At 40.0% G+C, this 27,894-nt stretch overlaps 1 protein-coding gene across 1 annotated transcript in view; it reads right to left on the bottom strand.

Moving 5' to 3' along the window:
• LOC307030154 (protein kinase C-binding protein NELL1-like) overlaps positions 1-27,894 on the bottom strand; it is a gene marked incomplete at its 5' end in the record, with an annotated part of 327,739 nt that overhangs the window by 34,297 nt on the left and 265,548 nt on the right. The window contains 1 exon segment of the mRNA XM_079666422.1: positions 2,404-2,499. Coding sequence (XP_079522548.1) covers positions 2,404-2,499 — 96 coding nt within the window.

Genomic DNA, 27,894 nt, shown 5'->3' on the forward strand with positions numbered 1-27,894 from the left:
TCTCTGGTCACTTTCACTTTTCCATGGTGCTGTGAGAGGACATCGCTGTATTCGCCTGTAAATTACATCCGCAGGGAGAATCGGTTCAGTTGGATCACATAATGTAACGCAGTAACACACCCATTTAAATCATAGTAACTATAACGGCGTTACTGAATGGGAATAACGTTATTAGTTAACGAAAAATGTAGATGCGTTACAGTAACGCGTTAGTTTGTAAAGCGTTAGTCCCAAAACTGGTTACAATGAAGGCTCGATAATCAGCTCACAGCATATAGGTGTAAGCAGGGGTAAAGTGGATGGACCTAACATCCTCTAGGGGGGTCCTCACCTCCTCTAGGGGGGGTCCGGGGGCATGCTCCACCGGGAAGATTATTTTTTAAATATTGAAGTTAAATGCATCAATCTGGTGCACTTTGAGAGCAAAATTAAGAGATCTATGGATACATCTCTCAACACCCATTTGAAACAGAACTTTAAACAGATTTACTTTTTCTTTATGGATATTTTACAAATCACTCCCCTTTCAAACTGTATTCTTGTTTTACTGCCATATAGTATTTCATACTTGTTTTTCATTTACTCTCTTATTTTTTCTATAACTATAATGATCGTATGAAGGTGTGCCGCGGAAATAATCTTTTACATAATTCGTGACAAAACCGTTTGACACCCACTGAGATAACTTAGACTTAAGTTAAGTATCTAAACACTCAGAGAGTCCTTTAGCTCACCTGAGTCTCTCAGTCTGAGAGGAGAGGACTCTGAGAGGAGAGAACTCTCCTCCATCCTGTTATTAAACAGCTCCTTATGTTCGTTAGTGCAGCTAGCTAACCAGATGCTAACAACCTGTTGCCCCAATGCTGTCCCATGGTCCCTGCTGTCACCGGTGCGCACTCTCTCTCTCTCTCGCTCAATCACACTAAATGCGCTATTGCCACACACACAGAGCCAAGCTTGAATGAAACACAGAGACCCAGAAGTACTTGTTCTGTATTTCCAGAATGCAACTCGATGATTGGTCTGGTGTCTTGCCTCTGTGGCATTCACTGAACACGGGAAATTACAATCCTGCCGTGCTCTCTAGTGTCATGATGAGGTTCAGGTAAAGCACGGGACCCATTAGTGGCATGAGGGAGGAGAGCTCTTCATTCTGCACCTCACCTGCTCTTCACTAGAACTCTCCATTTCTGCATGGTTTTTTATACCCTTTAAAAAGGTTCAAAGAAAGGCAACGGTTTATCAGCCAATAAAATTCAATTTACAGGCACCAATGTAAAGTCTGTGCCAGGTTGCATCTTTGAAATGTTACTTTTGGGTATTAAACGTCTCTTTCAGGGAACAACACTGAGGAACTAGCTTGCGTCGTTCATTAATGAATAGACATTTGAGGCTGTTTATCGGGAGGCTAATTAGTCTTCCGTTGATTGCTTTCATAAAAAGTGTTGCACGCTGATTGCCACTGATTACCTTTCAGGAGTACAAATGTTCAGTTTGAACGTATATTTAGTTTTGGTATTGAGGTTTGTTTCTCCACAACAAAGCAAAAAGTGTTGTTAAATAATTGACCAAAGGCATGATGAATCTAAGTTTTTTTTTGTTGCATTTTCAAGAATTTTAGGTGTAGAAACACACATCGTCCAAGTAATTACTTTAATGGTCATTCAAAAAGAACAGTGACATTCGAGTGCACTTCTTCTTTGTCATTGCACACAGGCCCAACATTTCTCATATACATGAGTGAATGCAAAGGTTGCTTCCAGTTCAGTGACTCAGAGAGGCTTATTTTCAGGTTTCATATTTGTATGTCTGCCTCTACAGTGACATGTTTACATACTTTAATGTAAAAAAAAGTGATTTATTTTTCTCATACTGCCTGTAGTGATGTCACGGAAGTAAACAAAGGATTCCAATCAAGGCGTTTCAGGCAGGGGTGTGTAGGAGATAAGCCTCTGCAGACCATTTACATGCACAAAAACCTGATACAGTAAAGGGACAAACCGAAAAAAGCATAAAGGAAAAGTGAAGGGGCCGTAGGAAATGAAGGGATGAAGAACAGAAGATGAGGAGAGCATGATGTGGAGGATAAAGGAAGGAAGAACGAGAAGAAAATAGGAAAGGAAGAACATGAGGAGGAGGGAGAGGAAGAAAGATGAAGGAGGAGGGAGATAAATTAGCTGTCATTTTGCATGGCTCTCCTGGGAACAATTCAAACATGGGGCTTTAGCAATAAAGTATGAAAGTGTGTGTGAGTGTAAGATAGAGTGAGAGAGAGACCTCAGGCCGACCTAATGACCGCTCCTGATGTCATGATAAAAACAATATGATGCTCCGGCTTAGCGCTAATAAGCGGGGACAAGCCAGACAGGCGAGGGATCACAAGGAGTCGTCCTCCGGTCTTACCTGTCTCACAACGGCGTCCTGTAAATCCTGAGGGACACACACACGTGTTGGGAGACACACAGGTCCCGCCGCTCCTGCAACCCTCCTCGCAGAAAGCTAGAGGGAAAACAGAGAAAAGTATTTCTTCAGTTTGACATCATATCCTGGATATCACAGCAGCAGCATGAAAAAACACTTTGCCGTTAAAGGTGAAGGCATACAAAGTGGAAAGTGCTTTCACTGGGAGGAAACACACTTATTTTGTCATTCACATTTGTTGACAAATTGTGTTTTATGTTTCCCTGTGTGAAGTGGCATGGGGCAACTTGATAAAATATTAACCCAAGATCTGAAGTGACAATGTTGTGCCACCAAAATTGGCCAATTACCTGATACACCGCTTTTGAAGTGGTAATCATCTACAAGAAAAGCTTCTCCCTGAAGGTGTTAAAGTATCAGAGTTAAGTAATGGATATGAAGAGGCACCATGGGTAAAACATGTCTTAGAGCAAGACTGGCAAGAGTGTTGCCTTTTCAAAAATGCCCTTATTAATATGTGTATTAAATTATTTTCTGCCATGTTGCCAAACATTTGGACCAATTATTGGGCAAGCTGTGAAAGTTTGGAAACATGTAGAGAACTTGTGCAATTGGTCTGTAAATTGGCATAGTAACATGCCAATTTTTCATAACCTGTTACAACGTATTGGTAAAAAAGCAATCCAATTCCAACAATGGCTAACCCAAGGAATGCATTATCTTTCTGACATAGGTAACCAACGACAACGGCTTGATGTCCTTCCAAGACTTGAAAGACACGTGTAATGTACCTGGCTCTTCTTTTTTTTCTATTTGCAACTAATTACTGCCATGCGCACATATGGAGTTCCTTGGAATCAACCTCTGCCAACACATCATTACTTATTGTAAGTCGCTTTGGATAAAAGCGTCAGCTAAATGCAATGTAATGTAATGTAACATCAATTGGTTAAGGTCATATTAAGTCCAAACAGTGTGAGCGGCACTACTTCATATATATATATATGTATATATATATATATATAAAAAGCTGCAAGATAAATAAACCGGATATATTGGCATCTCTGCAGTATGGAACGCAAATCTAAAAAAATATACGCAGACTATTGATTGGAAGAGAATATGGAATAATATCTCCTTAACATCGCGTAACCACAATCACCAATTGATACAGTATAAAATGATAAACAGATATTACCTGTCAACCAGAAAATGCTGTCAATTAAGGATGATTCCAAGCCCCATGTGCCTTCTCTGTATCATCCTTCCATGACCTAATAATCTCAGAGCTGTCAATCGCTTCTGCTAATAAGGCTAAGGGGGAAACATTAGAGTCTATTCAAAGAGCTGCTGATCTGGTAATATCATTCATGTAAATTATGATTGTACATGCACACCTTGGTGCAATTGTAGATTATTAGGAGTTAATCTCAATTCAGTTTAAACAGATTAAATGTTGAATGTATGAATGTATTTGATGTGGATAAATTGTTTTGCAATAACATAAATAATATATATAATATAATAGATAGATGAACTCAGACGATTGCTAACAAACATCAGGTAGGATTTTCTGTGAAATGGCAAGATGGGTGGGAAGGGGGAGGGACGGGGTGGCATGGGAAAGGGATTCCCTATATGTTTTCTTTCTTTCTTTGTCTTTTCTTTTTCTTTTTGTATTGTCTATATTGTCTATATAATTTGTATCTGTGTATATAAGTCTCTTTTGTGAGGGCGAAAAAAAATAAAATAATAAAAGTTGGTCACAAAAAAATATATATGTGTATTAATTAAATACAAAAAAGATCAAGTGACTATGGTGTTGGCCACTGCACATGAAGTTAAAACTACTTGCTGAAAAGAAAAGAGAACACGTTTTCTTTTTTTTCACAGGAATAACACAAGAGCACATATTGGCCTTATATTCATCAAGGGGGCAGAACAACGACAATGACTAAATTATTGATTCCTCTTTTTCAGTTTTTTGCTTAAAGTCTTTACATAAACACATATTCAATAAGCTATAAAAATGTCAATATTTTACACATTTGTGTTGATTGTGTAGGATGATATTGAGGTGACTATTACATGCAAATGTATAATTGTAAAAAAAAACGACCCTACAGTATGCTTTAGTTATTGGTCCTTTAACAGCATCAAAAAGATCTTACTTTAACATTTTATTTCAGTCAGAGAGATTTTATGGTGATTTATATATTTTTCGATAGTCACATAGTAGGAATTCTGGATGTATAAAGGGGTCTGTAGGGGGAAGGCTTGACTTTGTGTGGTCTACCTGTGAAGCCACATCAGATAGCTAATGCTAAACTGACATAATAATTATATTTTCTTTAGGGGCTTTACTCTAAAAGCTTTAAAGTACTTATTGGAATGCACAGTGATGAAACACTTTATCTCTGCTACTCACAATTCTCTCCAAGGTATGGGACTGTTTTATATAGCATGATTTCTGAAAACCTTACAAGCACTTTGCCACGATGTTTTTTTAACCACATGCAACCATACACACAGCCACACACTGATTGTGCGGAGCACATAAGAAGTTCAAGGACTGCCTGTCTTGCTGTCAGAGATACTGTTGTGCCACATGAAATAAATATGAAAAGATCACCTGCTTGGCTAAACTATGAGAGATATTGGCCGGCAGATGGGGCAAATATCATCCCCGTCCCAATCATATGCTTTCAATGCCTGACCATCGACTTCAAATTCGTACCTCCAACCTATTAATTCAGGTCTTAACAAAAGAAGCCAAGGTGAAATGTGTTTCTTTTTTGTTAAAAATATGTGTGCCATTACATTCCAAATTATACGTTTTGTTATGTAATAAATGCTGGTGTGAAAAAGCCCTGAGAGGTAATACATGCTTGCCGTTACTACTACAGAAAAAACCACATTGTCTCATTGTTCGCCCCATCACTAGAGGTTTGGAAATTATAATGCTGCAGCCTCAAAATACGTCAATAAATGAAGGTTTGAACCTAGTTTAGTTGCAAATCATTATGTTTGAATGTAACAGACAATAATAGCTGGACAAAAAGTCATATTTAGATTAACATGTGTTAGAATATGCATATTGTTATTGATCCCCTACAAAGCTACCTGCAAAAATGTACTAACTTACTTAAATAAGCAACTTTAAGCCGCTTTTTGTGGGGACCCCCTTGAAAACGAGATGGTCTACAGTATCTAGGGGTTTATCCTAATAAATAAATGTCTATAAGCCAAGCCATGATGTTTTACTAAACATAATCAATGGGTGTTGTTGATTTTTGTTTTGTTTCAGATGATCACGCTACCCACGTCTTTGAACATGCCACAGTAATCCAGATAAATAACCCCAAAACGTTAAAAATTATTGCCGTTTAGCTGCATACTGTAGGAACATAATTTTTGTAGGAGGAATGTGTTATCAAAATATATTTTCACTTTTATATTGTGCACTTATTGAAAATCTTGTGTATTTGCGTGTGAGAGTAACTATCTTCCTGCCGTTTGTAGGAAACAGGCTGGCAGTGCAAATGACTGCTTTTTGTTCTGCGGGTATTCAGGGTGTGATACATCGACATGGCTGATACGAACACACAAAGGGGAAGGGGAAGGGGAAGGCTGAGTAGAGCAGGATGAGGAACGTACTCTACAAAACAAAAGGAAGAGTAATTTAAGGAAAGACAGTGAGAAAGAGTAGTTATTCAGTGCTTAAAGCGAGGAGGATTAAACCAAAAAGGAGGGCAGACTTAATTGAGCAAGTTCATTAAAAAGAGCATTGCTCAGCTTAATTAATGACACGATTTGAAAGATGAGTCTTAATGGGCTGAAACATCTATTTATAGTCACTTACGTAGGGTGTGTATATGCAACATCTTGTCTCCCTCTTCTTTATGATTTTGAAGAAACATAATGTATCTGTTTATATTATCACCCGGGTGTTTAGAAGAAAAGCCTAATATACAAAAAAATGCATTAATGCAATAAATAAAAACAAAGTCCCATGCCAAAAGCTATTAGAAATATTAATTTGACTGGTTCCAGTATTTAAGAACTTCTATCAGGCCCTCATTAGGAGCCTGATTGCCTCTCTACTAATAAACCTCACACTTAAAATTAATTACACTTATATTGACTCAATCTATCTCCTGGTCTCATTATCATTTCACCACCATCAGCATAATATCGCCTGCCTTCTGAACTAATGACTTCCAAAGATGTGGGGGCTTTATTAGGGCGTGGGTGTCTGTTTTTAAGATCCACATTTTTCAATCAAAGCTGCAACAATTGTATTGCCCAGGGACAACACCCAAGTGTTTATTTTTTATGAGAGAAAAAAATAATCCCGTTGGCGAAAAACAACTCTCTCACACTTGCATACTTTAACATAGGCAAATATCAATGAAATATTTTCAGTTTACAGTTTTAAAGGGACCCTATTATTTGTATTTAGTGGGAGAGAAACTCCCTCTGAATGGAATTTTGGAATTTAGCCTTTGCAGACCATTTACATGCACCAAAACCTATAGCACGCTACAGGAAAGGGAAACCCCAAAAAAGCATTATAGGGCCCCTTTAAATGCTTTGAATTTTGAATAATTACATATAATAACACAACTTTATTTCAAGCTGGATTTATAGTTTAGTGTCCTGTCAGCCCTGCCATGGGCATTCAACACAGGATATGACTTAAAAGTACAAGATATAAGCCATTGATTGATGAAGAATGGCATTTTTAGCTAAAAATGCACTGCTAGCGATGTGTTGAACCTGTCAACTGCCAACGGTTTTGAGCTCAGCTCTGTATTATGTTTTACTGCTAGTGGCTTGTTTTGCTATACGACAAACCAATCATGGCCCAGCATGTGTTATTTTTAGAGATTATGGTGAAATCCAGTGAGCTACAAACACTTTATCTTACATGCCGTAATGTGTCTGCCGGTAGGGGCCAGGCATTGGTGTCCATTCTTTACCTAAATGTGTTCGTGTTTACATTCTTGTCCTATGAATTTAAGACATAGCGGCGAATGGAGACAAGCAGACTTGCCCTTGAAATTACTTTGCTGGATATTCAGTATGTGTACAGCTATGCTCCCTTGGGGCTTTCTTTGAGAAAATAACATTGACTATACATGGAAAGTGTGATGCTTTTCCATGCCATCCATCCATCCATCTTATCCCGCTTATCCGTGGTCGGGTCGCGGAGGTAGCAGTTCCAGCAGAGAGCCCCAAACGTTCCTTTCCCTGGCCACATCAACCAGCTCTAACTGGGGGATTCCAAGGCGCTCCCAGGCCAGCGAATAGATATAATCTCATTCCCAGTTCACCAGCACTACACGTTTGGGCTTACCAGGTCTGTCCAGAGGCTTCCCCCGCCACTTGACCCAACTCACCACCAGATGGTGATCAGTTGACAGATAACGAAATCGATCATGGACCTTCTGCCTAGGCTGCTCTGGTATCACGTACACTTATGAGCATCCTTATGTTCAAACATGATGTTTGTTATGGCCAATCCATGACTAGCACAGAAGTCCAGTAACAAACCTCCACTCCGGTTCAGATCAGGGGGGCCGTTCCTCCCAATCACGCCCCTCCAAGTGTCTCCATCATTGCCCACATGTGCATTGAAGTCTCCCAACAAGATTAAAGAGTCCCCTTCAGGAGCCCCATACAGGACTCTTTCCAGGGTCTCCAAGAAGGCTGAATACTCTGAACTGCTGTTTGGTGCATAAGCACACACAACAGTCAGAGTTTTCTTGCCCATAACCCGCAGGCATAGGGAGGCGACCCTCTCGTCCACTGGGGTAAACTCAAACAAGGATTCACCCAACCGGGGGCTTGTGAGTATCCCCAAACCCGCCCGACGCCTCACACCTTGGGCAACTCCGGAGAAGAAGAGAGTCCAACCCCTATCCAGAAGTAAGGTTCCAGAGCCGACGCTGTGCGTAGAGGTGAGCCCAACCAGATCCAACTGGTAACGCTCCACCTCCCGCACAAGCTCCGACTCCTTCCCCCCCAGAGAGGTGACGTTCCACATCCCCAAAGCCAGCTTCTGTTGCCCGGGTCTGGTCCGTCGAGACCCTCTGCTTTCACTGCCACCCTTCTGGCAGCGCACTCGAACCCATCGCTCTCTCCCGTAGGTGGTGGGCCCGCGGGACGGAGAAGCGGAGATGTTGCCCACGTTGCCTTTTCGGGCTGGGCTCCATGGCAAGCCCGGCCACCAGACGCTCGCCGACAAGTCCTCCTTCTGGGCCTGGCTCCAGAAGGGGACCCCAGGCTTCCTCCGGGCCGGGTATCCTCAATTCTTAGTTCGTCTTTCATGAGGTCTTCGAACCAATCTTAGTCTGGCCCCTTGCCTGAGACCAATTTGCATTGGGAGACCCTACCAGGAACACAAGGTTCCTGACAACACAGCCCCCAGGTTCATCAGGGCACACAAACCTCTCCACCAAGGTAAGGTACTGGTTCTTCAGAGGGGTTTTCCACGCCCAATAAGAATAAAATAAAAATGCAGTGCTGATGTTCAAACTATCACAGTGGAAAACATTGTATATCACTGAAGAGGAGTAGTGATTCAAATCCCATACAGTAGAAATATGAGCTGTACAGCAACCATGTATTCTGTTACAATTTTCTATTACTGTGGTTGTAGAGATTGATCTCTGTGTATCCTCCTGTGGCACAACAACCTGATGTTTACTATTGATGCACCAGCTCGCAATCATGGTTCATTGTTGTTTGAAATATCTCAACAAAATCACATTGACTTGTACAGAGCATCTCAAAAAAACATCAGCTCCATCATCTTCTCCTGTTTGTGTGCCTTGAATCAACTTGTATGCACAAATTCCCCCACCATTGCTCCTCCCTGGGCTCCCTCCACAGATTACATTAGCAGGACCCCCCGCCACAGCGACAAATAGCCTTGGTAGGGCTGAGAGGAGGAGGCTGACTTCCCTCATTGTAGTCCCAGTGACCTCCAGCTAAACTATCTTCCTGGTTAAGTGAGACTACTGCTGACTCGTGACTTCCCGGCACATGCTTATATCCACAGATTTGGTATTTGAGTTTCCCATTAGGGGCCTAGATTGCTTTCCGGTGGGTGGTGAGAGTGGAATCATTCGACTTTGTGCCGTGGCTAACAGCCGCATTCACGGTCGTTGGGCATCCAAGGATCCATTTCAGAATTAAGAGCAGGGATATCACAGAGAAAGCCAATGGGTATTTCACAAATTCATGAAGGAGAAAAAAATAAGATTTCTAATTTGATGGTGAAATTGAACTAAGCGAATAATTTGTGTCCCGTGGAGTACACATCACAGCTCAGTTATGTGCTGCATTAAAACATTGCTCGCCTCTTGATAATGATCTCATCTCTTGTTTAAATTCTCAACAGTTTGAATACGCAAGAATAAAAGGATGATTCATTGCCTCTTTTATGTATAATCATTAGCCTCACATTTGACTGTCATAAGTTAATAACTGACAATGTTTGAAGGTCATTTATCAACAGTTTGAACACCTTATAACCATCTAGATGATGTTATATCTGAAGCATGATGTGTGAGATTTTAACTGCAATATCCTATGCTTTTAGGCATGACGTCTAATTGACTAATTTTCTTGCATGCTTTTTTCTTGCATGCTTCTCAGGGGAGACAAAAATGTCCCTTCCCTAAGACAGTGATACGTAAAAGAGGTCAGAGTCAGTTTTGTCTTGCACATCCAGACTTATCTCCACAGGGCTTACAGCATTACTACATAGATAGGGGATAGGGGATAAAACATTCAAAAAACCAACCACAATCGTCCTGTAGCCTACAGTGCAGTGCAGTGCATGTGAAGGCTGCTCCCTTGCAAGATATATGTTGGAGATGGCAGAACAAGAGGAGATTTCTGGATGTAATAGGCTGCCAATGTGAGGGTGTACATTACCACGCAAAGTCAGAGACCATCTGGTGAGGAAAGTTGAGATATTTAACATGTATTTTCAGTAGATGATGAACAAATCAGAACTAATAACTATAATTTAGAGATCCATCAGATATATGAATGTGTTACTCCATGTGCGTTTGGTATCTCCATGAGAGACTGTTTGCTAACATAAAAAACCCTAATGAAGTAAAATTTCAGCTTTTATTTGCATATTCCTCTTCAAATATAAATGAATGCGGCTTTTAAAAACTCAACATGTCTTCCTTAAGATTCAAAACAAGGAGGCGGATATGCAACACGACACATAACAGAGTGTTCCTGAACACATCAGCAGTAGTTCCGACAGAGGAACCGATGGGGTATCTACATAATGGGCTCCTCTTTATCACTCTCTCCTACAAAGCAGATATCAGAGATAGAAGGAGGAATCCCCCTCTGCAGTGTGATATCTGCCTAGCTTCCCTGCTAAGGAATGCACAGCAGCAGGCTTAAATGTAGAGGTGGGGGTTCACTGTAGACTAGCAAGAAAGAGTTGAGCAGGGCAGAAACTCGCTTAAGACAGAATTAATGCTCTCCCATTTACTCATACAAATGCCTCACTTTGATATGCATCAGACTGGAAGCAGTTCACCCTTGGCTGTACTCTTTGTTGGCCATTTACTGAACACCCAGATAATGACCGCACTTACAAGACAATAAGGACCCGGGCCAGGCGGTCGGCAGGGATTAAAGTCGCGTTAGGGAAGACTTTCAAATGCCATAATGAATCTGCAAAGGGTTGGAAGGGTGGTTGATCAATACTGCTGACACAGCAATTAATTCCACCGGGTGCTTTCAGAGATCCATCGCTCTGGTACGCACCTTCACACATTTCAAACTGCTCATGGATGATGAGCTTTGAGGTCCATGTCGGTTTCCAAGAAAAAGCAACTTCAGGAATAATTACAAACTCACAGTTCTTCTATACTATTATAATATTTCCTCTTTGATTATGTTTTACTCAAATTAGACACCACTATTAGCTTTTCAAGACACTGTTGCTGAGTTACACATAGAGTTACATTACATTTATTTTATTGAAAACTCCAAGTTGGAAGGATTCTTAGCAATTCATTAAAATGATCTTCAATTGGTCTTTGATCACTTTGAAATGATGAAGATGACGTGCCACTATAGATTAGAAGAAAAAGTGAAGGTCATACTTTCCACTGACATCGTGTTCAATTATAAATACAAAATACAGCTTCCAGTGTTAAATGGGCCACTTACATTATTTCTTTCACTTCAAAAACATTATTTAATTTTCTGATTATTTTTCGTTTCATGACAGTGTCGGGCAGCATAACACAACCCTTTATTTTTGTCTACATAGTTCAAAAGTAATTAGAGGAAAAGCTCCCTTAAAATATGTGGATTTCTGTCCCTTGAGTTAGACTGATCTCTTAAAAGCATCTTCTACTTCATAATCCTAATCCAAAAACACACTTTTATAAACATCCAAAAGTTAGAGGTTGCCTTCAAAGACTTGCAGATGCTCTATTTACACTCCTGTTTAGCTTCATCCGTATACTGTGAACACTGAGAACTTTGAAATAACATGGACCTGCAGAGAGTGATGCATTCATCACGCAGTCGGCCTTTAAATGACCCTATAGCTTATTAACGGCAGTTCACTTTTGCTGGATAACTGACATGACATGGAAGCATCATATACTTACTAAACGTTTCCTTACTCACAGTCAACAAGCACGATAGTGGACATGAACAGCCCCACGCTGCCATAGCACATCAAATGACAACATGTTAGCAGGTAAAATACATACTCAACTTCATAACTGTTGTGGTGAGGACAAAGCTAACGAGAAACACGGCTATTTGGACATACGCTAACCGTATTTCACTATGTGTTTCTAACTACGATTGTAGACAGACTTACATGTTTATTCTTGTAAACCAGATTGTATTTAACAGGACTTATTAAGTAGCTGCTTCTTGGATATATGAGACAATTATATATTGGCAGATGTATTGCTCAAGGAAGCACAATGGCTTGTGTAGAGTTGTTCACATTAGCGGTTATCAAGTTATAGCAATATCACAAGGCAAGCATTCAGCAATTTGCAAGGGCTCTTCAATAGTTACAACAATGAAATAACTACTTTTCTGTACACTACTGAAATACAATTCACTAATAAATAAAAAAGCGAAGAAAGCAAAAGTAAAACATGATTTCACGAAACCTCTTGGAGAAGAGATTGAGAAAGGATGGTTGTGTTTAATGGTTGCTTTTAACCATAACCATCCAGGATCAGAAAACATTTGTATACATCTGTAGTTTAATTTGACACATTTATTTTGTATTGATGAGTTGCCTGCCAACAGCAGACAGAGAAGGTTAGCAACTAGCTGTTGAAAATGGAGCATTTAGCAGAGCTAGATATTTCTCTAAGGACTTGGAAAGAGACTTGACTTGTTTAGTGTGTGTATGTAAGCAGTTCATAATAATACAAGAATATGAGACATATAATATGAAATATATTCTTGCCTGAATGTGGATGCTAAGTGTGTGTTTGTGTCACTTCTTTGACACATTTATGTGTTTAAAATGAAAGAAGAAATTACGTCTTTGCATGTATAAGAAAATAGAATAAATACATAAACATTCCAGGAAAAAAAATGTTGTACAAAAAATAACTCAAACAACAATAATTAAAGAGTACAACCATATTCCTCTCTCTGCCTCTTTCTCGACTGAAACAGTGTGTGTTGAACATTAACTGGCTGTTCACGCCACGTCTGGATGATTTTATCTATTTTCATCTTTGGAAGTCGTGGGGGCATGAACCTATCAGAGCAGCGAGCGGGGAGGAACAGGGACGCCCTTGGCAGCTCGATGTGAAGAGCTTTCATAACAAAGGGTGCTGCAGGACGTGAGACTCCTTCTATCTGAATGCATTTCTGAGACACACAGGTAGGCAGTGTACTGGCCGACCTCTGCTGTGTCACTGATAAGATAAAGTTTGCTGTTGAGAGGCGAGATGTATAGAGCTGGAAATACCCATGAGCCATGCTGCTGGAGGAGAGATATGCATCACATCGAGTCACAATGTGAATTTGATTTTATGAGGGAGACTGTGTTGAAAATATGTCACTTGTTGATCCAGAGTAAAAACTAAAACTTTTCTCATTTTGTTTTCCATTGCATTAAAATGTGACATTTATAGCTAGAGGGACACACTCAGTTTTACTTAATAGGTTTTCTACAACAGGAGTAGATTCTAAAAGGTCAGAATATTATTTTGAAGTTTGCTGAACTGAAACTGTATGCACTGGACGTATTCAGTTTTTTTATGCAACATTTATTTGGGGAAAAAAAAAAGTTAACTAACATGTTCTCTGTCATTTACAAATGCTTACAATAGCTTATAATAAAGAAGATTCTCTTGCATTTTTAGGGACATTTATTAATATTTAGAAATAAAGTAATGTATTTTTCAAACTGTGAAACAATGAACCCTAGGCTTGTGTAAGTGCATTGGCCATCAATCTAATGAGTTCAGTGAGCACATGCTGGGATACAGTGATAATGCTCGACTCAGATTCTTCACAAACTTTATCCCACAATTGAGACAGCAATAAAGGAAAATGTAACAATATTTCTCATTGTTCACCAATGTGACTCTGTCATAAACAGTGTCATGCGAGAGAGAGCACTGCAAGCCATAGACTGAGAATTGTTTGTAAATCTTAAATACATTTAGCGCTACACAGAGTTGCGCTACAAAAGTCATATTATTACTGTAATAATATGACTTTTGTCTGTAACGGAGTAATGTAACACGTTACTTTTATAATTCAGTAATCACACTACAGTTACTAACATTTTCCGACACGCGTTACTTAGTTACTTTGATAAAATCAGTAATCACACTACAGTTACCTACTAACATAAAGAATGAATAGATTCTCCCTTTGACAGACAAGAGGGATCTCCGCCGCAGGTTTATATTTACGTAACATTTGCGCGACTTGCGCGTCCACATGCAGTGCATAAACATGGCTGAGTGAGTCAACAGCGATAACTTTCTAGGGGTGGAGCTATGCCCATTGTTCAAAATGGGGGGGAGACAGGGGGAGCTTGGCTCCCCTAAAGAGGTAGGGAGCTCCCCTGAAAACCGACTTTGAGATAAATAGGGGGAGCCCAAAAAAATCGTGCATAGGCCTATTTACCCACAGATTAGAAATGTTGAGTTTCTGTAAATACAAGTTCTTGAAATAAATAATAGTCATTGTTCCTTACAGTTTCTGAATATTTGTTTTATATTTGTGAATATTTCTGGGTGTTGCCATCTGTACGTGGCGGCACTGCATTCTTTACGCTACTTATGTTGCTATGGTTACGGCGGCGATGCCGGCACGGTATTTGACATTTTCATATTGATATGTTTTTAACTCTGGCTTAGTAATAAAAAATATGGCGAAACGAAAACAGCCAAGCCTCACAGCTTTTGGATTCACAAGCAAAGAAGTGAAGGTGTCCAAAAATGACAACGTGAACAGAACAACTTTTAGTTCGCCGGCTGTAAGCAGCGTTAGGGTCGAGTACAGCTCCACACCGAGGGAGAGGCCTGCCGATGCGGAGCCTGAAGAGGCTTGAACAACGGCCACAGCCGCCGGCACGACCTATACTAGCGAATCTGACGATGCCCATGAACTGCCTTTTTACTGAAGACAGAAAAGATGGAGTGAGTGGAATCAAAGGTATCCATGGCTTTTCATAAACAAAAACAAAAATGTGGAAGTGAGATTTGCAAAGAGGCAAAACGTATATTGATCTCCTTGCCGCTCGCAGAAAAATCCACCGGAGTGCACCTTTCACAATAATGGATTCAGGGAAAAGTCAGCAGTGATCAACAGAATAACCTGCGGAAAAAGATTTATGAGCACCATAAGAGCCAGGCACACGAAAAAGCGATCGAGTTTTCAGAGATGATACAAAAAGATGTCCTACCAAACAAGCTAGGCCTATTGGCAATCAATGTTGTTCTAATGCAGGAAACCTATACATATTTCAGTCAACATGCGTGCGTGGGACATATTTAGTAGCAGGATATGCACTGGAAAATAGGGCTCCCCCAAAAGCAAATGGGTAATTTGAACACTGGGTATGCCCATTATTTTGAGTTCGTCCGAAGAAAGGACAGGAATGTGACGGTGAGGTGCAAACTGTGTCCAGGCCAGAAGCTTTTATCCTCTGCTGCAAACACAACGTCAAACCTCAACAAGCACCTGCAACGAACACATGCTAATGTGAAGCTAATAGCTAAGGAGGACCTCCAAATCCAGAGTGAGGATGTCAACTAAAGTAACGAGTAAACAGCAAACACGCAAAGTTATATGATGAGGCCCTCTGTGTCTCAAGCGTCGAAGGGGGGGGTGGGTGTGCTCGTGCTTCATTTGCGCTTCAGATAAGGCTCCCTCCGCAAAATGAAGCACCCTCCGCAGTCTGCGTGATCTGCCTGTAAGGAGGGGCGGCCCTGCATGTAAAGTAACGAGTGAAGTAACGAGTGAAGTAACACGTTACTTTATGTAGAGAGTAACGAGGTAAAGTAATATATTACTTTTTTTAAAAGTAAAATGTAATGTATTACTTTTTTTGATTAACGACCCCATCTCTGGCTACACTGTTATTTTCAATTAATAGAGTTTGATATGAAACAATAACCCTTAGGATGTTGTTATTTAGCATTTTCAAGGCTATTTTAAGGTTAAATCAATGAATTTTATTTTATCGAAAACCTAACCCCTTGCAATCTTTAAAAGCTGCTTCATTCACTTCATTGTGGACCTGTGGCTGGTAGGGATGTGCTACAGTATATCTCACTAAGTCCTTCCATTACTGAGAATAAGGCAAGCCTTAAAGATATGTCTTTGAATACAAGAGCTGTCACAGACAGACAGCACATGGAAGAGGACAGATAAGAAGTGGGATATAGAAGGAAGATAAGAGGAAGAGAAAAGAAAGATGATGGGAGTGACAGCTGGGAAATCTGCATTAAAAGAGGCTGCAGGTTTTAAAGTGGAGTTGGATTATGCATGTGAGCGTTTATGTGTCTTTCATGCAGGTGGAAGCCCCATCAGGTGGAGCAGCAGCCGGGATTAAAGGCTGTGGAAGAGAACAGAAACCTTCACATCATCCTCTCAGGAGATGGCTGCTGCTTTCAGTTTGTCAAACACACATACTTATCACACACTTACCTGTGTTTCTACCTCTGTGACTTCTAGTTTTACATTTTAGCCACGCTGGCTACACCACGCTGATAAATATGGGCTAACAAGGCAATAGAAAATTAAGTATTTATATTTTTAACGTGAATAAAAGTAGAACAAATCCCACAAGTAGGTTCTTATATTATTGTTGGAGTAATGAACAAACTCACTATGCATCCAATATTGGCCCTGTCAGTGTTCATCAAATTACACTATTTTAATTATGATTAATATCATTGGCGCAGTAGTTTGTAGCCGGCTGCAGCAGAACTAATCTAACTGATTTAATATACCTTTAGGTGGTTTAATTAACTACAAAAAACAAATCATAATTAATATGCTGGTTATATGTTTTAGAAACTTTGTCTGCAGCAGAGTGGGGATTTCTGGCACAACTGCACTTTAACACAGAAAAGTAAAAAAAAGTCTGAAGAGGTCAAAAACATCAACAGTACTAGAGTAGAACAACTTCAATGTTATCATTCAACAATGAAATATCTGTTATTTTACCTATTTATTCATCATATTATTAGGAATAATTGGATTATATTTACTTGGTTCTCTTTCTGTCCCTCCTTATTTCTGGCTGCTTTCTTGGCAGACAAATAATGTCTCTGAAACTTCCTTTGATGAGCTGTGCTTGTGAATTTATATTTGTGCGCGTGTGTGTGTGTGTGTGTGTGTGTGTGTGTGTGTGTGTGTGTGTGTGTGTGTGTGTGTGTGTGTGTGTGTGTGTCCTCCAAAGTTCCTGCCGGGTATAAACCTTGCACTAATTAGCTGAAGAAACCTGGATATATCACATTTTTATGAGGGTTCGTACAGGCCTTAATTCATACTGGTCCTCTCACGCACATACATTCTCCTTTTACATACATATATTTTCACTCTCACACACATACTTACACTCACACTCACACTCTCATATTATCATATTTCAATGCACACATTGTCACTCACACATTTATACATTTTTCACTCACACATACAGTATATACATTTTGCTCTCGTGCATATTCATTCAATGTTTACATTTCATATGATAAATAATATATGCATGTCTGAAGACAATATATGTGCAAGAGAAGAATGCATGTATGTGTGAGAGAAAGTATAGTGGAAACGGAAGGAGTATAATTGAAACGGAAGGCAGCTCATTATCGCGCTGTGATTGGCTCAGAAGGTTGAGCGGGGCGGGCTCATGTTCAGAACTTCTGATTCAAATCAACATGATGGAGGGAGATGAATCCCTGTATATATGGATCATTTGTTTTTCTTTATTAAAAAAGTAAACGGAAGAGCGTCTGCGAGGCGTTTTTGCTTTTTTTTTACCTTACTAAATGGTCTAATGGTCATTGGAGCGAGGGGCGCGAAACTCGCGGAAATGATTTCAAAACAAAAGCACTCGTTTGCTTGGAACGGTGATATTATCAACAAGGGGAAACAAGGTGAATTTAGCGATCACAACGAAAACGTCTAAAGACACATATTGAGCCCAGAAAATAAATGTTATTAAGGGCTGTAATATAATAAGCCTCTGTCTAAAATGGATAACATTGTTAGGAGATTTAAACTACAGCAATTCTGCACTGCGGTAAACTCAGCCGTCTCGAGTTTGTTTTTTCAAATCAGCTGCTCTTCATTTTTTTCCCTGCTATATTTGACGAGTGATAAAAATATTTTTGTTGATAAAACTGACACTGTTGGGCTCGGTACTAGTTTGAATGCTACTAACAATACATTGAAGTACTTTTACTGTGTATTTTCTGAGAAATACTCTGTCAAAGTCCCTTCCTGAGTTCAAGATCAAGCCACTTCTGCTAAGTTTGATGAGGGAATAATTTTTTGTTGCCATTAGTTCTTCGTGAGATTGATCCTGTTGGACTCAGTGCTGAAACTACCCCCACAAGTACTATGAAGTGCTTTTACTGTGTACTGTGGTCAGGGTTGGGAGGGTTAATTTGTAAATGTAATCAGTTACTGATTACTGAATACATGGCTCTGAAAGTAATCCGAATACAGTTACAGTTACGTGTCTTAAAAAAGTAGCGTAATCAGATTACTTTTAGATTACTTTATTTTTCCATCACAGATGGGTATGTTTTGGTATACAGGAGACACACAAAGCAAAAGGAAACTGAACGTGTTTTTACTGTTTTAATGGCTTATCAAGAGCACAACTGAAACATAACATCTGAAACGATGTAACAAAATAATGAACTTTTTGGGGATGCAGCTTGGGATGTGAGGAGTGAGTGACACGGCTTACGGGCGTGTCACCTTCTGTCCTGCCAGTGTTGGCAGGACATGAATTAAAATGTCAAACTCGGACTTCATTTTAAGGACATTTCGGCCAGGGGTGTAGAGCTATATTTGTTCAAGCACCGGATTGGCAAAACAGGAGAGTGTGTGCACCAGTCTGCCTTGATCTATGTATTCATGTCCGTGACACTCACAGTATCTGCTGCCCACAGCTGTTTTATAGAAGGAAAACCTCTTTCACTTCATGAAATCTCTGCAGCACCAGGAGGCAGCGGGAGGGTTAACGCAGCCTCTGAGAAGAGGAGCGCGCCGCACAGTGCCTTTCACGCACCGCCTTTCACGCACCGCCTTCACCGTGTTTACCTTCAGAATCATTAGAAAGGCTAAAGAGGGGTGTGGCTGATGTGTTTTAACCACACACACCTCTACACACACACACACACACACGATTTAAAAGCAGACTTCTGTTCCTCCATGTTTCGTTGTTATTGTTTCACTGAGCGGACCCGCACATTTTTTTCAAACGCTCCCTTTTTTGGTCCATCTGCGACAGTAATAGGTTTTGTGCGCTGTAATGATTCGGCTGTACCTTTAGTAATGAATATTAAATGTTGTGAGGAAATCTTTCCACCAATAAGTAATCCAAAATGTATTCACTTCAGGTTTACGAAAGTAACTGTAATCAGATTACTCGTTTTTCAAATGTAACGCGAGCTGAATACAGTTACTTGATATTTGTATTCTGATTATGTAACGCCGTTACATGTATTCCGTTACAACCCAACCCTGACTGTGGTGACCACCTATTTATACACTGGGTTCATAATTCATACATGGAACTAAAGTTGGGGGTATTGTTCCCACACGGACATGTGTTTTACTATATATGTTGTGAGCCCTCATCTCTTCACTCTCTTCTTCCCGGACTGCAACCGGATAAGTACCCTTTTTCACCTTCGTTGCACCGCCTCTGACTCCCTATCTCTCGGCACTACACTGGTGTCCCCGACAAAGTCTCGAGAAGTGTCCGGGACGGACCCGAACACGGCAAAAAGAACGCAAGTTTTTTTCTCGAAATGCCGGGTATTTTTTGGAATTGTCCGTGGCTGCCACCGGCACGCGGGCTGAGGCTCGGTGCATGCCCCGCAGAAGAGCTGTGGACGTTGCTCACCATTCCCGCATCAGCCTTCCATCCAACAGAGGGACGATGCACGACCTGCTGGGTCGACCAGCAAACCGTTTGCTACCTCTCGGGCTTGTTTCTTCGGGGCGTGCGGCTGCACGTCCCGGCTGCGCTAGCTGACGACGACTAGCGGCTAACCACGTGGGGCTAACGACGGCTAGCAGCTACCCATGGCTGCCAGCTAACGGCTAACGGCTAGCTGTTAACGGCTGTCGACATATTTCTGTTAACATCTGTCTGTTAACAATTTTTTACAGGTGCCGGAAAGGAGGTTCGACCAGCCGGTTGACCTCGTGTGGACACTCTCACCTTTTTCACCACCTCGGCGGCGGTTCCAGACGCCACTCACGTTTTCATCGCCGCCTGGGTGGCGTGCTCCGGGACCCTGTCTGGCCTCTCATCTGTCCGCGGCTCCTCATTCACCTTGTTTCCCCTTCTTTATAATATTATCACAGTTCCAAGCAAACAAATGCCTTTGTTCCGCGAGTTTCGCCCCGCCTCTCGCTCCACTGACCATTAGACCATTTAGTAAGGTAAAAAAAAAAAACGCCTCGCAGACGCTCTTCCGTTTACTTGTTTAATAAATGGTCCGTAGATATAGGGATTCATCTCCCTCCATCATGTTGATTTGAATCCGAAAATTCTGAACATGAGCCCGCCCCGCTCGACCTTCTGAGCCAATCACTGCGCGATAATGACCTGCCTTCCGTTTCAACCATACTCCTTCCGTTTCCACTATACTTTCTCTCACACATACATGCATTCTTCTCTTGCATACATATTGTCTTCAGACATGCATATATTATTTATAATATTTAATGTAAACATTGAATGAATGTGCATGAGAGCAAAATGTATACATATGAGCATTAAAATATATGAATATGAGAGCAACATGTATAAATGTGTAAGTGAAAAATGTATAAATGTGAGTGACAATGTATGAATGTGTGCATTGAAATAAGATAATATGAGAGCAAAATGTATGAATGTGTGAGTGTAAATATATATGTGTGTGAGAGTGAAAATATATGTATGTAAAAGGAGAATATATGTGTGTAAGAGTGAAAATATATGTATGTAAAAGGAGAATGTATGTGCGTGAGAGGACCAGTATGAATTACGGCCTGTACGGCCCCTCATAGCCCCTCATACATTGGAATAGACACACACACACACACACACACACACACACACACACACACACACACACACACACACACACACACAGACTTTGTGGCACTAGAGAACACACACTCACTTTATTTGGATTAATACCAATAGATACTTGCCACAACAATGTTCTGTACTGCTTTTAGAGAAAGAAAGACAGACAGTCTTACGGTAGATTACTGCGTCGCGAAAGAGTCGCGTGAATTACAGAAGTACAGATTTGGTGTCAAGGCTGGTGTGATCCCATCTAAAAATTGAATCCGAAATGTTTAAATATTTTTGGCAGTTGGCATTATTTATAACTATCACTGGCTTCCTGGTTTAAATGAATTGTTATAAAGCCAGTTATGGTTTATCGAGAACACCTTTATTCTATTATTTCTTAAGAGATATTTTGACGTTAATTAAAAACACACAATATCCCATATATCCATATTACATAATGTCTGTGTGTTCTGATTAGGCTGAGTTACTATACGGGGAAGGAGTATTATTTTTGACATTAATTGCAGCTCAGGACTCACATCTTGAATGTTTCTGCTTTCAAGTCTCAAATTAGTCAAAACCCATTTGTGTTGCTTGGATCTGATTCAAGTTCACATTTTTATTTTCAAGTCTCAATGTTGTCACTTGTAAAGGAACTCAAAAGGAGTGGAATGTAAATATGCGCCTTTTTTTTCAAGTACAATATCAACATTTTGTTTAAGAATAGAATATGTATAGATAATGTTTCCAGTTATAATTCAAAGCTGAACTGCATGTTTCCCATGTGTTGAAATGGTGGGGTGCAGTATGAGATCAAGAACAGATCATTCAGCAATGGCTGTAAATACACATTACTGGACCGCACCAGCTTAAGTTCCAAGGCGTTTTCTTAAAGTTTTTCCTATACTTTTCTATTGGTTATTTATGTTTGTGAGTGTGTGTGCCGCCTGGAGCCTGCCATAAATCAGTCAGGGCCCAGAGATCTGAACTAAAGTGTTTTGGAGTCCGGAGCCTCTGGGCTTTGTGGTTTTCAGTCCTGGTCGAAATCCCTTTTTTTGATACACCTCAGCTCTGTCGCATGTGTATTTCTTCATGCTATTCGTGCATGTTGCAAATTAAATTAACGATAATTCAGAGAATAACAAGAGTGAAAGATCTGGTTCTGAGGAAAAACAATTTTCCATCAATTTTCAGTCGATTGGACAAGGGCGAAGGCATCTAGAGAAATTAAACTAACATGAGATTTTGCGCACAACTTTATCAACGGATGAACTAATGCATTATTTATCCTCACAACACATATCCAATGTTGTACAGTTGTTTGTAATAGGGCAAATACAAAACCTGTACCAGGTAAAAGTTGTGCCTATAAATAATTCTTCATAAACAGAGCCTACTCTGAAGCTGTTAAATTGAAAATGGGAAGAACGAGAAGCATTACTGCATATAAACTGATGACTGGTCTTAAATGCTTTTTTCAAATGTGACATGTGCTTCAATGTTTATTCTAAGCAGCAATATGATAATTTGATAACGCAAATAATAAATAAAATGTATTTTCTGTGATAACACACATTGCATGTCTTACACTTTTAATGGCAGCACCCAGATAATGCTTTGCTGATAACAAAAACCTTATTGTTTCTTACACACGGTCTGAGAAAAGTGATACATTTATTAATCATGAAATAAAAAATATGGCAGAAGGTATTATGTATGTGGTTTTCTCATTGTCAATTATAAATAAAATATGTTAATCTCTAATTTACTGTACATGGACACAATATCCCAAAATATACACAGACAGTTTCTGCTGTTGTGTCTTGTAATCTTGAGACTATAGGGTTGTTTGTATTCAATCCAATATCAGTGAGATTTACAAGAAGAATCCAATTTATTTCATAGAATATGTCACTGACGTTCAACTTTAAGTAAGGCTGTCTTTTGAGTAACTGATGCAAATCATTGCTGGCTTTTTCCGAAGCGTGTCATTTACTAAACACTGCTCTGGTTCTGTGAAAAAGTATATTTCAGATGATGCGTTCCAAGGTTCCAACACAACAGTGAGGCATAAAGCTAAGTGTGAGAGTGCTACACAATTCAGTTGCCACTAAATGCAGGATTAAGGCAGAATATGAGGTTCTCACTTCTTCACAAGTTCAGGTCTAAATGACAAACTAGTTACATGGTAAAAAACTTCCCATGACTATTTTATGAGAACAATTTTAATGTTAAAAGTTGGGTGTGTTTATTTGACAGAATGAGAGTTGTCAATAAGAGTAAGAAATGGTAGTTGCCTCTTCACTGCCTGACCTCCGCTTCACCTAGGTTTAAAAAAAAATAAATTAAAAAAAACTCCTAACAAAACATTTCTTTACACCATGCAGGGGTTTTCAAACGTTTTTGTCCCAAAGGCACACCCTTGAATATGAATTTCAAATGCACACTATACTATACTACAACTATTGATTCATGCACCTTCATAAAAATATAATATATTGTATCATTACATTACATTGCATTTAGCTGACGCTTTTATCGAAAGCGACTTACAGTAAGTGCATTCGACCAAGAAGATACAAACTTGAAGAAAACAGAGTCATATAAGTAGAGTACATCAGGTTTCATAGAGCAAAAACATTTAAAGTGCTACTGAACTGGCTTTAGATAAGCCAGTCCTTTACTAGCAGGGGTGCACATAACTTTTTTGCCCTGGTTCTCAAAGGAGCACCTGGAGACATTGCTTGGTGCGCATCCTTAAAATGAAATAAACCAGACCTTTTGAGGGGTACTTGACTTTATGAACGGTGGGGGGGGGGCACGCTCATGTTCGCCGGAGCCTCGCAGCAGGGTTACTGTACGGAGCGCAAAAAGCAGACCCTTTACGCGATAGCGAGGGGTGGAGCGAGGGATCGCAGAAAAATGAAACCTAAATGGCTCGCGAATTATACTTTGGCGGCCGTTAATATACCTGGGCGGCCCGCCCAAGTAGGAGTCTATGTGTGGGAAACCCTGCTATCTTACCAGTTCTTATGCAACTCGCAAATAGCTCTAAATGTATATCCAATTACAAAACTGTTGTTTTTCATTTACATCACCGTCGATGATAAGGCCAGCTTGCATAAATAAAAATTGCAGGGACATCGTATAACTCAGTTTGGAGAGCTGGGGATTGGTACGCAAGAGGAGGACCCGGGTTCGAATCTGGCACGGGACCATGTGCCATGTGTCATCCCCTCTGTATCCCCCTTTCAAAGCTGTCACTTGAATAAAGTCACCGGTTGTCCAAAATAATATTTAAAAAAAATTAGAAGCTGCATACCCACAAAAGATCAAGGGGGCCGATCACAACCCTTGCTGTGTCATATTCACTCTAATGCTACAGGGAAGAAAACAGACACGGAGAGCAAGAGAAAAGGTCAATGGAACCATACAACTCTGATTTGAAGCGTCTACTCTACAAAACCAAAACACACACACTTTGGAAGCAACACATTCTCACTCCCAACCCGCCACATATTGACGGACGGTCAGGGCCCCTCCCCGTCACTCTATTACGGACAGGGCCCTTGGAAGTCAGTTTTCAACGGACAGGGCGTCCCATTGACTTGCATAGAGCTCCCTGAACGTTGGTAATAGAGGAGTTGGGATCGTGGCGAAATGCTCTCCGCAGGTCCATTCTCACAGCGTTTATCAACTTTTTTCTCACTCAATATCAAGCCACACTTATTGTTTTTACTTCTTTATTTTAATTGAATAATGTAGGACTTTTGTTGCCGTCAGTTATGGGGAGAGTACGGGCACAGAATACTGAAATCTGCATTGTTTCATCGTTTTTTCCTCCTAATTTTGTATTCTTTTCCAAACCATAAACTGTTATTTATTCAACAATAACACATAATAATCTTTGTGTTTATTTATTTGTTTGATTAATAAACACAAGTTGGAGTCCGTCAGGAACGAGGGTCGGAGCAGCTCATAGTAGTTGCTTTAGAGAATTTTACACCCGGAAGTAAGTATTCTCCTCCCGCTTGAAAAAAGGAAGTAAGTATTCTCCTCCCGCTTGACAAACCCCGTGATAGTCCTCAAGCTCTGTGATTGGATGTTTGAGTGTGCGCCAAGGGTTACGCCGAGCGTCGAACAGCACTTTGAAATGGGATGGAACCACGGCAGACAGTCCAAAACTGGATTTGAACGGGCATGTGTAACATCAGCATGTGTAACAGTTTTAAATATGCAGTGGTGTTTATTTGTAAATCATTTAGTATAATCACACAAATTCTGTGTTTTATATTTAATAATTCTGTGTTCTTTATTTATTGATTGTTCAATACCTGACAAGATCGGAGATGAAAAACCTGGGCCGCAGGTTCCTCAACAGTGCATTACAAGACATCTATCAATATGTGTGTATACCTCCACCATTAAACTGTCGTATTCTGCACATGTCTTATACTATCTACATACATCTTATAAGAGTATACTACATATTTATAATATCAGTTAAAATAAGTGCTTAAACATACAGTGGTTAACATTGCAGGAAAGCAATATATTAGTACTTTGTCAGGCTTAATATTTATACCCCCAAAGCTTTTTTCTTATTCAAAATAAGACCTTAACCTAAAGTATTCTTTAATGTTTAAATAAAGCCTTATTAGTTTGTCTGTCTGTGTCTCCTATTAATATCTAATAATAAAAATAATATATTTCAATAACGTGCTTTGACCACTAGGTGTCCCTTTCTATCAGCTGATAGTGAGAAACTCCCCCCCCTTCCTGAACTGAGAGAACTTTGGAATTGTAGCTTTTGCAGACCATTTAAATGCACACAAACTGATATAACACACTACAGGGAAGGGAAAACCCCCCAAAACATAATAGGGCCCTTTTAATCCAGTCAAATCTCATGTATTCATTTCATTTACAGCTCTGAATAGTACTTCTGTAAGATATTTATATAAGTACAATTAATAACTTTTGACTTTGCAGAGTTTGTATTATTCGTTTGTTTCCATTCTCTGTATCACAGTGCATCTCTGACAAGCATCTCTATGTTAAACAAAGATAATTATTCCCACAGATTCAATACAGCGCTTACACAAGACTGATTGAAGAGAGAAGAAACACTGCAGATAAGATAGAATGAGGACAACATTATATTTTCCGCCTGGTCCATTACAATACATTACAAGAGTGGATGTGATGGAGCTGAACACTAGAGATGATTATTCTCTTTGCTGCAGCTACATCTAACAGCAGGGCACAGACTGAAATAATTGCCTCATATGATAATTGCTACAAAGCTTAAAAAACAAGTAGTGCATTTTTTTCAATCTTGGTACATTTTTTCCCCACATTTGCAATTAATCATAGCTTCAGATACTGCAGTGTTCACCCAATTAAATGTTGTAAAACACTATGCCCTCTAGCGCAGAACTACACAGGCGAGAAGCAGCTAAATGTGTTGTTCCTCTCAAAAAGGGATGAAGGGGAGTAATAATTATGTAAACAGAAAATGAAATGCTTCAGACTTGTAGGGGAAATGAGGGCTGAATCAACTCCCCCCCCCCCCCCCCCGACCCCTCTCTCTCATTTATCTTTTTCCCCTCCCTGCAGCATACACCCCCCTTTCTCCTTTTACCAGAATACATTAGCCTATGTTTCGTTGCTCGCAGTTAACTGGTTGCAACATGGTTCCTCTGTGATTAGCTCCGTTAGCTAGATGAGAAGAGCATGAGTCAATGCCTTTGTCCTCTGCATCGCTGTTTAGAATCGCTACTCAAATCCTCTCTATTTAAAACCCCTTTGTCTATACAAACCAGTCCTAGGTAATGAAACGGACCATTAACAAGATTATCTCACTCATTCTGCCGCCGACAAAGGCTTTGCAATAGGCCGCTGATCATTAGGCTGGCAACGGGAACAATGCTGATCCATAATCTTTTGCCATGCCCTGTTTGAACTATTGTGGTTTATTTATTGTGCTCCAAGGGAGATTACATAATGGTAGCATTTTTATCTCTGCCGGGGAATAGCAATAAAAAAGGAAAGGTGGGAAGAAAAGGTAAGTAAAGGCGGAGGGAGTCTGAACCCCCCATCTCTTCTCACTTCCAGTCAGACCAGACAATCAAAAGGAGTGAAATGGGCTCTTGAGATAGAGGCCTTTCTTAATGCGTCCCCTGCTATCAGACCGCTCACGGTCTCCACGGTATGGAGTTACATTCGAAGCTATGTGATTACCATGCAGTAACACGCCGGATTTTTCCATTTAAGTGTGTACAATTTTGGAAGAGGTTAGACGAAAAATGGTAATGTTTCGTATGTCCTGAAATATTTCGATGTCCCAATTAGGGTTGAATATTATCTGTGTTTATTTAGCTTACAAGGCATTGAACCTTTTTACATAGATTTGTGAACATTTCATTTAAGCTTTCATACTTTACACCTCCTGCTGTACTTGGAGATAACTGATATTATACATCTCACTTAATCTGACATTCCTGTTTACTAAATGCTTTTTACTGGATGCTGAAGACCCTTTTTGGGCTCAAAATCTCTCAAGCTGTGATAAATACACTAATTTGAAACTAAATATCTTTAATTGCGGCTTTAAATTGTGTTTGTCAACCATTACGGCTGAACAATACGAGCCA

This window comes from Notothenia rossii, assembly GCF_949606895.1.
Source record: "Notothenia rossii genome assembly, chromosome: 2".
NCBI lineage: Eukaryota > Metazoa > Chordata > Actinopteri > Perciformes > Nototheniidae > Notothenia > Notothenia rossii.